At 41.5% G+C, this 16729-nt stretch overlaps 1 protein-coding gene across 1 annotated transcript in view; it reads left to right on the top strand.

Annotated features, from left to right (window-relative positions):
• ELF1 (E74-like factor 1 (ets domain transcription factor)) overlaps positions 1-16729 on the top strand; it is a 40464-nt gene that overhangs the window by 1759 nt on the left and 21976 nt on the right. The window contains 3 exon segments of the mRNA XM_009882433.1: positions 6694-6868; positions 15026-15133; positions 15741-15905. Of these exon segments, the coding sequence (XP_009880735.1) occupies positions 6694-6868; positions 15026-15133; positions 15741-15905 (448 nt within the window).

The following is a 16729-nucleotide window of genomic DNA, read 5'->3' on the forward strand; positions in this document are numbered from 1 at the left end:
ACAGTTGGATAGAAGCTCCTCTTAAATCATGGGTTACCTTAGTTCAGATAGCAAAGATACAGGTAGCCAGCTAGCTGGCTGCTTGAACGTAGGTCTGAAGCACTCAGTGGTAGAAAAGAAATCCTGCTTAGGGAAAGATCTGGGAAGCTGGAGCAAGATTTAACTCAGACAAGAATTTATAATATAACATTAGCCCCAAAAGATTGATTATGTTTATACCTGGTTAATCTGCTTCTTACAAAATAGGAGCTATTACTATTGTTACTCCTGAAGTTTCTCAGTTCTGGACATAGATTAAGTTTGTATTTAGGGATAGATAACACAATTTGTGTGCTTTGCAAAAATTTTAGCTCTGGAACTGCTCTGTGTTGGTCAAAAGCATTTTTTGAACTTCATCAGCATACAACAGGTGATATCTTTATACAGGGGTGTCAGTTAGCTGGTCGTTGGGTAATTATTTTTGCGATCCCCCCAAAAGCTGGCATTGAAAGAACTTTGGTAATTTTCTTCTTGTCAAAGCTTCGCCTGGAGCCCTGTTGTGCCGAGAGCTATCAGGACGTGAAACAGCTGCGGGGAGAGGTTTGGGGTCTAGATGGCAGCTACGCTCAGTGTTTCAGGGAAGTCATAATTCATGGCTATTTTTTAAATTACTTTTTTTTAAAGTCTTGCTTAAACAACCATAAATTATGAAGAGTCCTTTTGCAAATGTAAGCATTCAGCCAGTGGCAGATGCCAATAGGCGGGACTTGGGGACTCGATCACGTGGCCCCGTGTGAAAGGGAAAGGCTCTCTCTCTTATCAGCTCTATCCTTTTCATTTTAGAAAATAGTGAGGGTTTTTTTATTTTTTTTTCTTGAGGGTTCATTTATCGCGTTGTGCATATATGGTGAGGAAGAAATGGGGTGAAAATATCCTCATAATTTTCAGAAGGGAACAAGTGGCTTGTACTAATGTTACTGATAACCCGACTGGCTGCTGCTGCTATGTGTCAGAGGTCCTGGTTAAATAGACCATTTATCTCTTTTTTTTTTTTTTTTTTTTTTTTTTTCTTCTTTTTTTGAGAGAGAGAGAGACTGCTCATGTAAAACTGGGCAGGAGCTACAGGCTTTGGCTGAGTCAGTGCCGCTGCCTAAAACTGCTTTCCTTCATGTCTGCAACTCTCAATGTCTTTTCATTTAGTCCTTTGTTAACTCACAGTTAATGTGATACTTGATCAGGACATTCTTGATTTGAAAAGCTGAATAAAAGCAGCCACAGGGGCTGGATCCATGCTAGGAAGTTTTAAATGGCGCCAGGGACATGCTGCATCATTACAACCATTACGTTGCTAGCAGGGTCCCCAGCATGACTGCTCAGTGCCTGCAGGTGCTCTCTCAAGTGCCTCTGACCTGTGTAGTAACCTGTGCCTGAAGACACCTTCTGTGTCTCTGAGGGATGTTTCTCTCTTCCCTTCTGAGGAAGAGGGGTCCAAACCTTTAGGTTGGGCCATGAATTCTGCACCATCTTCTCATTCCTTGCCTTGCCCTTCCACGTTGCCATGGGAAACATTCTGAAACATCGAGTCACCTGGTCAAGGCCAAGGTCTACGTTTTTTTTGCTATTTCCAGCTCATGCAGAAAGTATTCCCCCCCCCCCCCTCATCCACTTGCAGTTTTATGAAAGCTTTCAGGAAATGATTGTGAGATCCATAATGAGGTTATCGCTCCAGGAAAGCATGCGGCATTTATCTGCTTCCAGCATCCCTCTGTGAAACTTGGTAATTTCTCAGATGCTGGTCGTGGGAATGCCTTTAAAATCAAGAGGCTGCCTCTGCTGTTGGCACGGAAACTTCAGCAAGATAAAAATGAAGCCTATTTTCTAGTCACCAAGGTCACTTTGCCTAGTTTTGTTTAGGTTTTTTTTTAAAAAAAAAAGGTCAGCTGTATTGCAAGTCTGAATTCTGTTGCTCTGTTAAGAAGCCATTTTTTTCCACTGAGGTTTCTTTCTCCTGTTTTTTATGTGTGTAGCTTTTTACCTGTTCCTGTCTATCGCATGCCTTTCTTCCCACCCATCACTTACACAAAATTTATTCCACACCGGTTAGAAGCTAATCACCTATTCCTGGGACAAGCTCTCTTCCTTTGAGGACTTGTAGTATGAGAATACAGTACCTCCAAAGCAGAAGAAATCCCCTTCCTTATTTTCCATTTCCACAACCAGGGTGGTGGTTTGATCTTCTGTCAGTTGGTGACAGTGGATGAGAAAATTCTCAGAGAAAAAAAGCAGCACCTTGTCAGCATGTCAAACACCCGAGAAGAATTTGAGAGCAGGAAGGAAGAGTGCTGTCTTTGGTCCTCGGAGGAGGGCAGGGTTCAATTTTCGTGGGGGTCATGGAGCATGATGGATGCTTTCAGGGACCTGCTTATGGGACCTTCCATGGACTTCAGCATCTGTTTGAAGCTTTGCACTCCTCCAAATTGTTAAAGGTCAGTCTACGGGACTGGTTTGTAGATAAACTGCAGTGAGGAATTTGGTGTCTACGACTTGGGAAGATTTCAGGAGTAGCTCAACTTGGTAGAGCTAGCATGTCATTTATTTTGACTATATTTTGCATGAGAAAGGTAAAGCAGCAGAACGCAAAAGGAAAAAAGATGCTAATTGTTTTTCTATGGATTTATGTACTGATTTCTTGAAAATCATTGCTGACACTTTAATTTAGGACTGTTTTTTATATTTTGGGATACTTTGCACTCTTTTTTGTTAGTGCCTGTAGAACCACCTTTGCATTAGAAATAAATTATTTCATGATTTTGCTATTAGAGAGGTAATTTAATTTGTCTTAATTGAATCACTATCTTCTACTCCTTAATTTAATGTTTTCCCTGTGTGTAATTCTCATTACACACTAGCATCAAAGGGGGCTGTAGTAAACCTGGGCTCTTTGGCAGTCCTAAAAGTGTACAAAGTTATTCCTGTGTCTTGCAACAGCAGAGCTACAGGAGGTTTTAGCTCAACTCTCGACTGGGATCCAGGTGCTTTTGATGAAATCAAGAGTATTATAGAAGCACCAAGGTGAGATTTTTGCCTCTCAACAGTTATATATACATCAGCGTACGTTAGCAGTGGCTTTTAAAACTGAATAAAATGCTTGTTAATGAAATCATAACCACTTGCAAAGAAATGGTGACAGTTTCTGCAAAAATGCGTTTCAAATTAGATTTGTTTGCAGTTGTGTGAATGCTTTTGTCTCTGAAAGCATATTATGTATTTGGTCCAACCTTTCCTTTTCACAGCCATGGCAGGAAGCAAAATCCATACTCTGTACCTCCATAAGGTATGAGTTAGAAGCAGGCGTTAACAATGGCTTTAAAATAAAAGGCCACAAGAAGTGATATTTACTCTGAGTCTCCCAGCTCAAAACTGTTATTAATTTAAAGAAAACCACACTTAAAGTGTCTTGCCATGAGTGAATGCTTTTCTGTTCGTCTCTTGTCTTTTGGAAGCGTAGTGTGTCAGCAAGCTTCTTGGATGGTCTGGTGCCAAGTTCAAGGGAGCGGGTACGCCCCTGCCATGGGGGTTTCTCTGCCTGTAGACAGACACAGTGACCATATTGGAGTATGTGTATGATGGTTGTTTCTAGGTATGGTCAAAATACAGTTTAACCTTGCAGAGCAGATAGCATCTGGTCATACGGATCAAACCAACTGCTGCCGAAATGGGTGGCAGCAGCACTATTCGGTACCATGGGAAACATACCGGTCAGTGGTGAAGTGTGTTTCAGTACCGTGTGGATGTCTGGGCTTTTGTAATTGGGTTTCACAGCAGAGTGACGAGCAGGGTGTAATTTAACTAGGGCTTTGAGAAACTGAGCTGAAAACGTGTGACAATCAGTTGGTTTTATCTGTGTTTCATGTGTTATTCTGAAACAGTTTTTTATGACTTGTCCCCACTAAAGAACAACAGCAGCTCTGGGCTTGGTTTTGCCTCTCAGAGGCCAAGTCAGTGACGGGAGTGTCAGTCATTAGAGAAGAACGGTGTAATTTTTTTATCCAGAAAGAGCTAACGTGAGGCACAGGCAACTCGATACGTTGCTGTAGATGCTGTAGCGATCGAGCTGGTGCAACAGCAGAAGCACGGAGGAAGGAGTGCCTCGCTTCGAAGACGTGGTGGTGGGGAGGCAGCTGGCCATTTGGTGATGAGCGTGTAGGAAACAGATGCCTGCATCAGAAATAGACACCCCAACGCCTCCACCCTTTTATAGTCAACGGAGAGGAATACGTGTTTTTAGGGCATGGTCCTGTCATAGCACAGGAGCCTAAAGCTGGGCAGGGAAATTGTGCGCTGGAAATACCTATTTCTCTCTGTTGGCTCTAAAGGAAACCTCGGGTTCCTAGCTCAAGTCCAGGTGCCTGCACCACAGCTGTCTGAAGTTAGGTGAGATGAACTTCACCCTTAGTGTCTATGAACTAAAGCAGGATGAGAGGACTAAAGTCGTCTTACTTGCATCTTCCCTACCTAAAATCCATAGTTTTTACCTGCTCAGAATACTGAACAGTTACTTGCAAAGTATGTACTTTTCTTGCTTGCAGGTGACGGGAGCTTGAGTGGAGTGTTGGATGTAATCCTTTTTAATTCTTTTTTTTAAATGTTGTTACATATATGGGTGCACAATATATGTAACTTATGTCCCAGAAGTTATATACTGTGGCATATTACTGAAATTGAGGTATGTAACCCATTTTTTGAGCATGAATTGTATCTCAGTAATGAGGCTGTAATGGGCCATCTTCCTTTTAGTTTATGGAGCATATTGTTGAAAACAAAACCTTTTTTTTAATGCCTACAGTATTTTATCTTTCTTCTCTCTTTACAGTCCTTATCTTTTTTATTGATGTGGCTTTTATTTAATCAAATCTGTTTATTCTTGTCTGGAAGCAAATACGATCAGGGACAGTAAATAAACAGGACACACGAAGTGAACACGATTCTTTCTGAGAAACAGCAGGGACTTCTTGGCTACCAGTGATTCCTGGTTTCTCAGCTCTGGCAAGATGCGACCTTGGGTAGAAGTGGCCACAAAGGCGTGGGGTAGGAGCTGTCCCATTGCTTGACTGGTTATGTGCCCATCATCTGGCAATGTGATTGCCCAAAAGGGCTTTAACTTGTCTGCCCTTTCTTAATTTTTATTGATCTCCTAAGATGTTATTCTATTTTGAAGCTTGTTTGGTAGAGTAGGTAAGTCATTTGTTGGTTTTTTCTTTGAGTTTTATTGAGGCTTTTTGTTTAGCAGACTGTCCGTGATAGAAGCCCATTGAAATATTAGTTATGTTTCTTAATTCTCCCTTTTTTCCTGATTGCCCTTTACCACGGTTGCTGCAGAGACATGTTTTACAAAACACAGAGCAATTTAAAGTGGTAATTACTGCCTTTTAAAACTTCTAATTGCACTTTCTACTTTCAGTACTGAAGTTGCAGACTCTTCCCTAGGAGAGGCTTACTCCCATAGCCATTGTCTGTGTTGAGCCAATAGCTCTGATACCATTTTCCGTTGGTGGTGGTGTGCTTAGTGGCAAGATTGTGAGACATAAGCAATCCCTAAGCATGTTCATAATCATATGGTTGGAGTTTGGTTTTTTTCTTGTGTGGTTAAATAAAAAAACAGCTTGATCCGTGCATATCTGCACTCTTCTCTGGAGGGTGAGACCAAATGTACATAAACTGGTTTTCTCAGAAACATGTTTTAGCAGCTTTTTGGTTTGTTTTCTTGTTTTTAAGCTTGCCACGTTCATAGTGTGATTTATTTTTACAGTGAGATAGTCTTGAGTTAGAGTTAGAGTAGACTTTCTTTTAGCCTGCTCTGCTATCATCACCTATGACTTTCTTCCTGCAAATGACATTTTTAAAGACTCGCTTTGGAAAATACTGTGTCTGTAGTAAATGGTATTTTCTGAAAACCTCTTCCTGTTGGTTGGTTACTTTTTCAGAGAGCGTGTGTATTATTACCGGTCAGCTTGATTTCTGTTTTCCCAGCTGCCTCTTTTCTTCTGTATCTGATGCAAAATAACTGTTGAGACAGAAAGATGATGTCTGAAAGCAGACTTAGGAAGAAATCAGGGGAGAAGTAATGTCAAGTGACTAAAGCCATAAGAATTAAGAGAGGGAAAGTATTACAGCACATCTATCAAGCACTCCCTGTTACACCCCTTGCTCTTGTAGCAAGTGTCCCCTAAAATAGTGATCTTCAACTAGTGTCTTGTGGGAAACTTGGTGCTTAGGAGAGCTTCGTCCAGTCCTGACAGCCGCAGGACTCTTCCACCCCCAGCTTGATGGGAAGAGGAAAGGATTAAGGTGCTTGCAGCCAGTTGCTTCCCTGGTATTATTGCTGGCAAAGTTTAGCATTTGCTTTGCTCTGTCACTCCTCTGTATTGCCAGCTTTTATGCTGCAAAGTAGTGTCGTGGGAGTTTGGTATTACCAACTAGAGTAAAGTCAACATATTAGATACTACTGTGATTCTCAGCCTGTGGCCCATAGCAGGACACTGCTGCTATTTGGGTTTATGTGCTAAAAATCATCCCATTCTTTGGTACTCCCTCCTGATGGTCTAATATCCAAGTCGTGTAATGTAGGCCTGTTGAGGTATTAATCAGTAAGTGCTTAGATTGGATGTGGACGAACTACCATTATTTTAATTTTCTTTTTTCCAACCCCCCCAGCTTGGTGATCCATCTATTTTTCCTGCTGTCATCGTGGAGCATGTTCCTAGCGCAGACCTCCTACATAACTACTCTGGCTTAACCTGCGTGGATGAACCCAGTGACATGATCACGGAGAGCTCTCTGGATGTCGCAGAAGAGCAAATCATAGAAGATGATGATATCACCCTCACAGGTTGGCAATAAAAACATTGCTGTGCCATGTTTTTGCAACAAGGTGGCTGGGGCTAATGGTGGAAAAAAATCTTAATGACAAAAAAACAGCAGGAAACAAAATTATAGTAGTATTGAATACCGCTAATTCTGTACAAGATGGAGAAAGTGGCATTAATACTGTTAGCTGGTGGCTTGCAATCCCAGCTGCTCAGCTGATAACGGTGAAGAGTTTCATCCATAAGCAGAGATTAAGACAGAGTGCTGCTCAGAGTACCAACAAGATTTTTCTTTGCTCTTCGTAAGATTTGTTTGCTCTTATTTAATGGTTGGTACATACCTAAGTAAACACACATACCAAAAAGCACGAATATGCAGCTTGTGTAGATGTACTGCTTTTAGCTCCTCAAGGGTATACAATTAGCCATAAAATGTGCACATTAGTGTGACTTACTGGTGTAAGTATGCTCAGCATAGTATTAATTTTGGATTGCTAATAATGATTAACACCTAAAATACAGACGTTCTTTGTAAAATCTGTTAGAAAAGGTATCCCCAAAGAGAAAACAATTCTCAAGAGGAAAGCTTAAAGATCTGTCACATTTTTTAAAAAACAACACCTCACTGAATGCACGCGAATGAAGAATTTTTTGCAGAACAAGTCTGAAAGGTGGAGTAGATACTTCACAGAGAGAGGATCTGTTTCTGCATCTTCTTTCAGCTATTGGGCTCCACACCTGGACTGTCTCCAGGGCTGGAGACAGCTTGCTGGTTTCAATCATGCTCTTGACATTATTTCCAAAGGCATACCCTGATACAATCTTTTACCACCAAAAGCAAAACAAAAACTCAACAAAACTTGACATGAGGAACTGTTCACAGAGTAAATTGACATGAGCTGTTCTCAGTAAATGGTTTTATCTGATAAAAAGGGCTCCTTTTTTTTTTCAGTAGTGAATTATCTGTGAACAGACTGTGACCATACAAATAAGTTAGCTGATTATTCAAGAAGGTTTTACATACTTAAACGTTATTTCAAGTTGAGACCTCTTGCCAACTATTCACTTGCTATTCATATTAATTATTCACACTGCAACTGGCATTTCCTCAGTGTGTTACTTAAGCACCACTTAATGTGGCTGTGCAAATTTTTCATAGTGGATCGTTTTTATGAATCCATAGTCACTGTAATATATTTTGTGTGAATTTTTACTTGCGTATGAGTAGTTGTGAAACTCCACTTTTGTGACTGCTCTTGTTAACATTTTTTTGTTGCTGGTCACATGAGAAGGGTTTTCAAATTGCTGCCAAAGACTGAAAATATGTAATCCTTGTAACCAATGGTGTCCAAGGGTTTCTGGGATACTTTGGAGGCAGACAAGTACGGTATTGTTCCCATCATCCATTGTAGTTCAAGCAATCTGGTTTTCTTTAAAGGCAAAGTCCTCAGAAAACCAGAGCTGCCACTTTGCAGAGATTATTGTTGTGAAGGAGATGTTCGCTAATTATCTGTTTCACACTCTCCATGCCGCTAGCTACTGTGCATGCTGTGGGTTTCCTTGGAAGGGAAAGTGGATGAGGCCACGCCAGGCAGGGATCAGCTCTGCTGCTGAAAGCTCCTGCTCAGGATGCAAGGCGGGCAGCACTGGCAGCTCAGCCCCCCGTTTCTGGCAGGGAGCTGTCTAGCCTTATTCAGGTGGGGCAGAATTCGGGGGCGCAGGGGTGCGGAGGTACCCCGCAGGAGGTGAAGAGAGGAAGGACGTCGGGGAAGGAGCACACCCCGTCACCTCCCTGCCCGCTGCAGGCAAGCGTCGGCTGTGGCCACAGCTGCCCGCTTGAACTGCAAGGCTGCCGAGGAGGAGACGCAGTTTAAGCATGGCTTGCCGTAGGCTGCCTCTGAAATGGGGCTAATTGTAGCTGAAATTTCCCACCTACTCTGTTTTTCAGCTGCTTTTTTTTTTTTCCCCTCCCTTCTCTGAAGTTCCCTTCTTGGTTTGTTTTGGTTTTGTTTTTTTTTTAATGGAACGCGTTTGGTCTTAACAGTGAAATGGGTTGTTTTCCTCTTTGAAGTTTGTACCAGTCTTTTCAGTCATTTCCACGTTGTGCCTTTGAGAGAGGTTCAGGCATTATAAAGGCTGTACTAATTCCACATTAAAATATTCGTAAAACTGAAGTTCACAGCAAAATGAAACTGAAACCGCCATCATTTGTGACTAAACATTACTGAGAAATGGCTGCTTAATGTGCAGGATTTGGGTTTTTTTAAGTTTCCAGTTTTTCAGTACTGTTTTATGGCTCCGTCATGCATTAAGCTTGTCTTTTCTCCTAAACTAACAGAAATTAGCAGTAGGTCTCCTGAAACTGAAGCAATTAGTTTTTAGGGATCTGTCTGCAGAATGATGGATGCTGGTGCGTTTTTCCATCTATGGGATGTAGCTTCAGCCCTTCAAAACCACAGCTATCACTCACTGGTGATTACTTACCTGAAGTATAAATTATACCCTGCAGAAAACTATAAGAACAGCATCTGTTTCACATGAAACCCTGCTGAAAGATGGCTAACAACCAGCTTTTTAGTTACATTAATGCTCACACTGTAGATTTTTTTTTAATAATGAATAGGCAGATCTGCCTTATCACCTTCCTCTTCAAAAGCACTTTTCCCTGGAAAAACTGCAATGGAAATTTATATGGTCAGTTTGTTGCCAGTATTATGGGATTTTAAATGATTAACCATCATGTAATAAAGGGTGATTAACAAAATAAATTGGAGCATTTGGCTTTGAATTAAGTTTTATCTCTAAAGGGAATACTGAACTGTGGGGGGAGTGTCTCTGAAAAGTACAGGGCATAATGTTTTGTGCAGAATAAATCCTAGGCCGACTTGTCAGGTGGTACAATTTGCTACGCTTTATGTGTCTTAGTAATGTGACTAATTACGGTTATAAGGTTCATAGGAAGGAGGAACTAATTATGTAACTTCCTGAAAACATTCCTTTTATTTTATAATTATTTTTTTTTAAGTTTGCTATGTCTGGCCAACTTAGTTTAGAAAAATTACAGTTAATCAAACTCTGCCATTTTGTGGTTCACCTGTTCTCGTGTTTTCATGGGATCAGGGAAGCGGCTGCATGAGACAGTTGGGGGGGACGTGAAAGGAGGGACAGAAAACTTGCACTTAGATGCCCTGTGCCCTAGTCTGAATAGGGAGCATGGAAGTGTGCATTTTCATAGATCAATAACGATGCTTAGTAGCCAGTTCGGAAGTTATTTTACAGCATTTTGAAGATCGGTAGCGTTTGGCTTGTATATTTGGTGAGGCTCTAGCTTTCGTGGCACAAGCCAAGCTGGTCAGGTAGGAGAAGAGGGTAGAGAGTTGTTAGGTACTGCGGTCCTGCACAAAGCCAGCATCTTTGGTGATCATTTATGATGCTTCAGAGATCCAAAGGAACAGTTAGGTGGAAAATGAACTTCATAGTGTTAATCTGTGAGGATTTTGAGTTGGTGAGATGCCAGTTGTAAAAAAAACGGGTATGGTTTCAGTTACTTTTGTAAAGAAATTGTTCACTGCTGCACATAGCATCTGGTTAAAAATACCGAGGGTTTTTTTGTATAGCTCCCCAATGAGGTAATTTGTAAAGCCTTATTTAAAAAAGAAAACGAATCACGGAATCTTCAGAGTTGGAAGGGACCTCTAGCGCTCATCTAGTCCAACTCCCCTGCTAAAGCAGGGTTGCCTAGAGCACATTACTCAGGACTGCATCCAGGTGGGTCTTGAAAATTTCCAGAGAAGGGAAACACAACCACAACCTCCCTGGGCAGCCTGTGCCAGTGCTCTGTCACCTGAACTGTAAAGAAGTTTTTCCGTGTATTTGAAAGTTTTTCCGTGTATTGGAACGGAACTTCCTATGTTCCAACTTGTGCCCATTGCCCCTCATCCTGTCACTCGACACCATTGAAAAGAGTGTGGCTCCATCCTCCTTCAACCCACCCTTTAGATACTTGTATGCCATAATAAGGTCTCCCCTCAGCCTTTTCTTCTCCAGGCTAAAGAGTCCCAGCTCTCCCGGCCTTTCCTGAAGGGTGATATGTAGGTCTCCTGAAATACCTGTGTTCTTAAACTCAATTTTCCAGTGTCAGTTAAGAATCAGCTCAGAGTTGATACTAAAAAGTAATCACTTAAATTTAAGAGCCAGCTATTCTGCAAAAGGCAACTTTGTCCATGTTTAATGGATCTCTTTCTACTTCTAGCAACTTCAGATTTCTTCCGACGTTATTCTGAGGCTCTGTGGTCCCTGTTTTTGTTTGTATTAAAAGCAGCAGTGAATTTTAACACAGCTGTGACTAGCACAGCCCTTATCTTGGCCTGGACAAGAACTTGCCGCTCTACTCTCCAGAGCTGCTGGCCACCGGGCAAACAATAGGAGCGGGACAGGACTGCTGAAAGACGTGTAAAGCTTTCAAAAAAGACACTACGCAGGAGCAGGGAAAGCAGGACTTTGGACTCTGGTGGGAAGCTTCCAGTGTGAGGCATAGTTTCTTTCTCCACCAGGTGAGAGGAGCAGAAAGCTGTGTTTGGGCAAGCCTCGAGCTGAAGGGGAATGCTGATTCATAGCAAACCTGGATTCACAGTAACAGGGCTGTAATTGGCGTTCAGATACAGAGGCTTATATTTGTGGCTTGCTCTGATAAACAAGAACTTGTAGAGTACCCTGGGAAAAAATGAAGTTACTTCAGGGTGTGGCTTTCCCTCTTCTCCCCTTCTTTTTCTCCTCTCCCCCCCTTTTTCCTTTTTTCTCTCCCCCCTTTTTTCTTTTTTCTTCCCCCCTCTTTTTTCCTTTTTCTTTTTTCCTTCCCTCTTTTTTCCTTTTTCCTTTTTTCCTTCCCTCTTTTTTCTTTCTTTTTCCTCTTTTTTTCAAAGTCTCTAACTATTTAGGATAACATTTGAAATCTGATGCTTCTTAGAAATGACCTCCCTCACCACCATTCTTTCGTCTCTGACTTTGCCAAAGTGTAACAAATAAGGTATTTCATCCCAATTCTTCTTCAATTTGTGAATGTATCATAAGTGCCAGTGATTGGAATACCTTTCTGCAACATTAAAATTAAAATAAGAGACACCAACTTGCCTTTGGTAGTTGAGTTGGTTATCTCCGAGCACTGTCTCAAGCTGAGTGATGCGAATTAGCATCTTGCTCTAGTAGGACGGAGGGGTGGTGCTCCATCTCCTCTGTGCTGTACCCCACACCTTGTCTGTGTTAGCTCTTGAGTTCTTGTAATTCAACTTGTTGACCCAGCAAAACCCCAAAAACTTTGTTTGAGCCATTTCATAAAACTAAATTGTCTCACTGTGTGATCAAAGAAGTGTGAAGCCTGGCTTGTGTTAAGTGACAGGAATTTGGATCTCAAACCAGGGGCAGAGACAGGAGGAAGAACCACAGCCCTTCTTTCTTCAGCAACAGGGAAATATTAATTTGGCTCAAACCACCTTGTGAAGTCGTCATCATCTAAGAAGAGGCTTGAAGGGTGTTAGCAAGGGCATTAATGTGGTTAAAAACTTATTTTTGCCATTCTGTTCCTGGGGATAGACAGATAGCTGGCACTCTTGTGAGTATCAAATTATATTAATTTCTATGTTTACATTATTTATATGACTATTATAAGTTCCTTTTATTAGTCTTGGATATGGATGGTTGATTTTTAGCCACACGGTGTAATAGCAATGTAAAGCTGGCAATCTCTGTCTCGCCTGCCATTATTCAGAGCTGAGAATTCACAGGCTCTGCTCTGTCACCTCAGCTCCTGAAAGCAAGCGGGTTTGCTCCTCTTACAGCTTTTGCCGAGGAAAGCGCGAACTCCTCTCCGCCTGCAGCACTGAGAAGCAGGGGGTACCACTGCTGGCTTCTAAATTGTATGTGGCAGTGTAAACCAGCCCCGCTCAAGGGCTCTGGCTGAGCTGGACCATGGCAGGGTACCTAACAGTCCATTCAGACGCCATCAGAACTGATGACAGCTGTTTTGGCAGTGCTGTGTGCCTGTATTTAGAGTAACATCCTCACTGTGGTCTTCGTTACGCTGGTAGATGGTATGGAAAGTTCCCATCCAGTTAAAACTTAGAACCAGAAGTGATCAAGTCAGCGCTGCCAGGCCAAGCGCGAGCGTGCCTGCAGACTGCGTGGGCTACGCTTGGTTCAGTCTCCTCCTCAGCTGGCCAGGCATTCCCAAGGGGTGCTCTTCCGCTCTTGGGGCTGAGACGCTCTGTGGCTGAGCTCCTGAGCCTGCAAGCTGCACGACAAAGGTGTCAGCGGTTTGCTGCCCCATCTCACTCTGTGGCTTCCCAAGCCAGGACCTGAGTCCATACTCACTACCTCCCCTTTTCTCTTCACGCTGTCCTCCTCCCCAGCTGTGTTTCTCATGTCTTCATCCTGTTTGGAGATGTTGTCCTCCAGAAGGTGCAGATTCTTAACTGTTTGAAGTCTGTGAAAGATGTGGGGTGAAGGGGGTCCTGTACACAACAGGGTGAGTTGCTGTGTGGGTCAGGGGTTCCCAACGCCTGTCTACTTTACTCTGTCTTAGCCTGAGCCTCTGACGCTTGGGACATGGTAGGACTAAGGTCAAGAAAAAATCCAGAAGGTAAGGAGGCTTCTCCTGAACTCCGTGTGCTGCCTGTAAATCACTGCAGGGTGGAGGAGGTGGGGCTGATGCGTGAATGTCTGCGTTCGTCTTTGCCCTCTCCTAATGATATGGATTGCTGAAGTTGTAAATATTTAGGGTGAAACTGGTTTTTTTTTTTTGTTTGGTTGTTTTTTTTAGTTGTGTGATTGTTTAGTGCTAGTAAGCTGGCTGCTTTGTTGTAACTGTGATTTTTTTTTTTTTTTTAAAGTATAGAAATTCTGGCATAAACCTCTTGCTTTTATGTGAAGAAGAAATGTTCCAAGGTCATTGCATTGTGTTTTATAGTGTGTTTTTGCTTGCTCTGTCAGTCAGTCTGTCTCTTTTTTTTTTTTTTTTTTTTTTTTTTTCCTGACTGCCCCACCCAAAGTTCCTCAAAGCTAAACAGGGAGAGAGGGCGAGAAGCTGACTCATTACTGACTGAGAGAGTAACTGAGGTTCATTGGTGTCCTAGGGAGGGGAATACTAATGCAGCCTTTTGTACCGCTTTGATAGATGGAAGTGAATTCCCCAATGTAGCTTCAAATTTGTGTCAAAGGGTAAGGAAGCCTGGCCCGTGCATTTCCATCCAACAAAGAGTAATTTCTAAAAGAATGTGTTAAACAGTTCTAAAGGTTTAGGGTACCAGGTACTGAAACTAACATCTAACTTATTTATCATGCTACATTTATTTTGAAAAAAAATGCTCTGGTAAGGTACTCCTCCAGTCAAACCAATGTCATCTTCTTGGACTTGGACTGCTGTTATTTTGCAAAATGTTATTTTACTGGATTTTTTTGGTGTGCAGCTTCAGATGACATTAATTGTAAATCAATGCTCAAGAACTTTGGACTTATCTAATGACCACCCTCCTGAGATTGATGAGGGATTTTCTAGTAGTCCATCTTTTTTTTAAATAAAAGCTTTTTGTATTTTGTGTTTGCTTTCCAACGTGTTCCTGGAGCCTGCACTGTGAGCTGTAATCCCCGTGAATTTGAATGGTTTAGGATTCAGTTGCACCTTTAGATCACATGCTGTCTAATAGAAGTTGCAGAATATTTTCTTGTCTGTCCTTCAGGCTAAATGACAGGATATTTTTGGTGAGCATTTCTTAATCATGAAATTCACTTCCTTTGGACCACCATAAGAAGAAATTAGTAATACTGTTTTTTTTAAAGGATACTGTCTGGAATATTTTTTGTGGTAGTGATATTTCTTAAGGTTCATGGGTGTTGTGTTTTACTACATGTGCTTGATCATCAAAGAGAGGAGTTAGAGGCAGAAACAAAAGGTTTCTGTTGTTTGTGGCTTTTTTTTAATACATACAATCTGAAAAATGTAGTGTATTAAATAAATGAAATTATTGAAGTGTGCATTTTCTCCCCAGCTAATGTGTTATTAATCATCTAGTAGAAGACAGTGTTTACCACTTCTTTTTTCCTAGAAGTGAAACAGGAATAAATACCATCGTAAGCTTTAAGTCCAGTTTGTAGCTTGTTAAGAATTAATTTTACTCTCTTGCTTTTAGTTGAAGCATCTTGTCATAATGGAGATGAAACAATAGAAACAATTGAGGCTGCTGAAGCACTTCTCAATATGGACTCCCCTGGTCCTATGTTGGATGAAAAAAGAATAAGTAAGTTTTTATGAAAGCAAATCCAGTCTGTATTTGCCTTGTTTATTTCCGAAAGAAGGAGGGATTCAGTGCAGCATGGTTGCATGGAATTGGTAAGACTATTTTGCTTCCAAGTAACCTTTATTTACATAGTTTGGATATCAGAAATCCAGTGCTGTGTGCAATGAAGGATTTCATTGCTATGCCAGAGTTGAACAGATGAGGAAAGAATCAAAAAGGACAGAGGGAAGGTGTGGATGAAGTCGGGTGGTTTAGATTGCAGTGTCTTGTTTGCCTGATAGAGGATTAGTCTATGTTACCAAGATAAAAGAATATGGAATTACATCTGCAGATTGCCTTAAATATGAATAAAAATGTGCAATCACCAAATAATTGTGCTTTTGGAGGGAGTAGGTTATATCATTAAATTGTTCTATTTTAATAGTTCTGTTTGTGTAAAACGTTATCGGCACATGTATCACATTATGAACCAGTCTTCTCTCCCAGGAAGGCCTTAAGGGTCATAGTTTTATTTTATTCTGTGTTTAAATTTTTGCTGTAAAAAAAAATAGTTTTTAGAAGGCCTTGTGGCTGTGTGAAAATATTCCTATTGTCTCTTTCCCTTAAGCAACCATGTTTGGTGCAACTGAAGATGATGATATGGTGGCTCCTATTACACATGTGTCGGTCACACTTGATGGGATCCCTGAGGTGGTGGAAGTTCATCAAGCCCCAGACCCTTACGCTGAATCACCAGAAACTCCGGAATTTGAACAACCAAAGAAGAAAAAAGGTAAGACGCTACTGGAGAATAGCGCCATGGAGTAGGAGAGCAGTGGGTGGTGTGCTCACCTCCCGTGTGGGTGTCTGGAACCATTCTGGGTGTCAGGTCAAAATAAGTGAGTGGGCCCCGCTAGAAATACAGACAAAGCCTTTTCTTACTGGGTAGGGTGAGCACAGATTCTGGTGCTTTGATACTAATGATGTTGAAGAGGTAGCAACAATGGGTTATCCCACAGGAAATGTGAATCTCTGCTTGTTCCTACATGTAGTTCTTCTTCAGAGCAGAATTGGAATACAAGTTACAGAACTTTTGTTACTGTGATTCCTGAAGCACTTTAATTAGTTCTTACTTACTTTCAACTAAAGGTACTTGATCTGTTCAGAGTATGGGATGAGAATGAGGAGGGGGTTTAGCTTTTCTTAAATAAAAATGGTTTAATTTTATTTTTTTAAAATAGCTGCATGCTATAGTAATTGTAAGTCCCATTTGCGGTAAATAACACTTACACAGTGTCCACTGAGTGATGTTCCATTGGAGTCGGTGCTGTGCCAAAGAGTAATCAAGTGGTGTTATCCAGGCCTTCTGCTCCTGTTTTCCCCACCCTGCTGCAGCATCACCCCATCAGAGATCTTGAAGCTGATGTCTACAGTAGAAAAAAAGTCATGCAGTGCAGGCAGATGTAAGGTGCTGTTGCAACAAATTTTTTTAAAAAAAGAAAAATAAACCAAGAGAATTATGTTTCTGGAACTAATCATAGGGCTGAATCAGAGCATTAGGATTTTGACAGGTTGCCCCATGAAATAAAAGCTTTCCAGCACTGGGCTCCTGCTCCC

The sequence above is a fragment of the Charadrius vociferus genome, unplaced genomic scaffold (assembly GCF_000708025.1).
Source record: "Charadrius vociferus isolate BGI_N301 unplaced genomic scaffold, ASM70802v2 scaffold253, whole genome shotgun sequence".
Taxonomy (NCBI): domain Eukaryota; kingdom Metazoa; phylum Chordata; class Aves; order Charadriiformes; family Charadriidae; genus Charadrius; species Charadrius vociferus.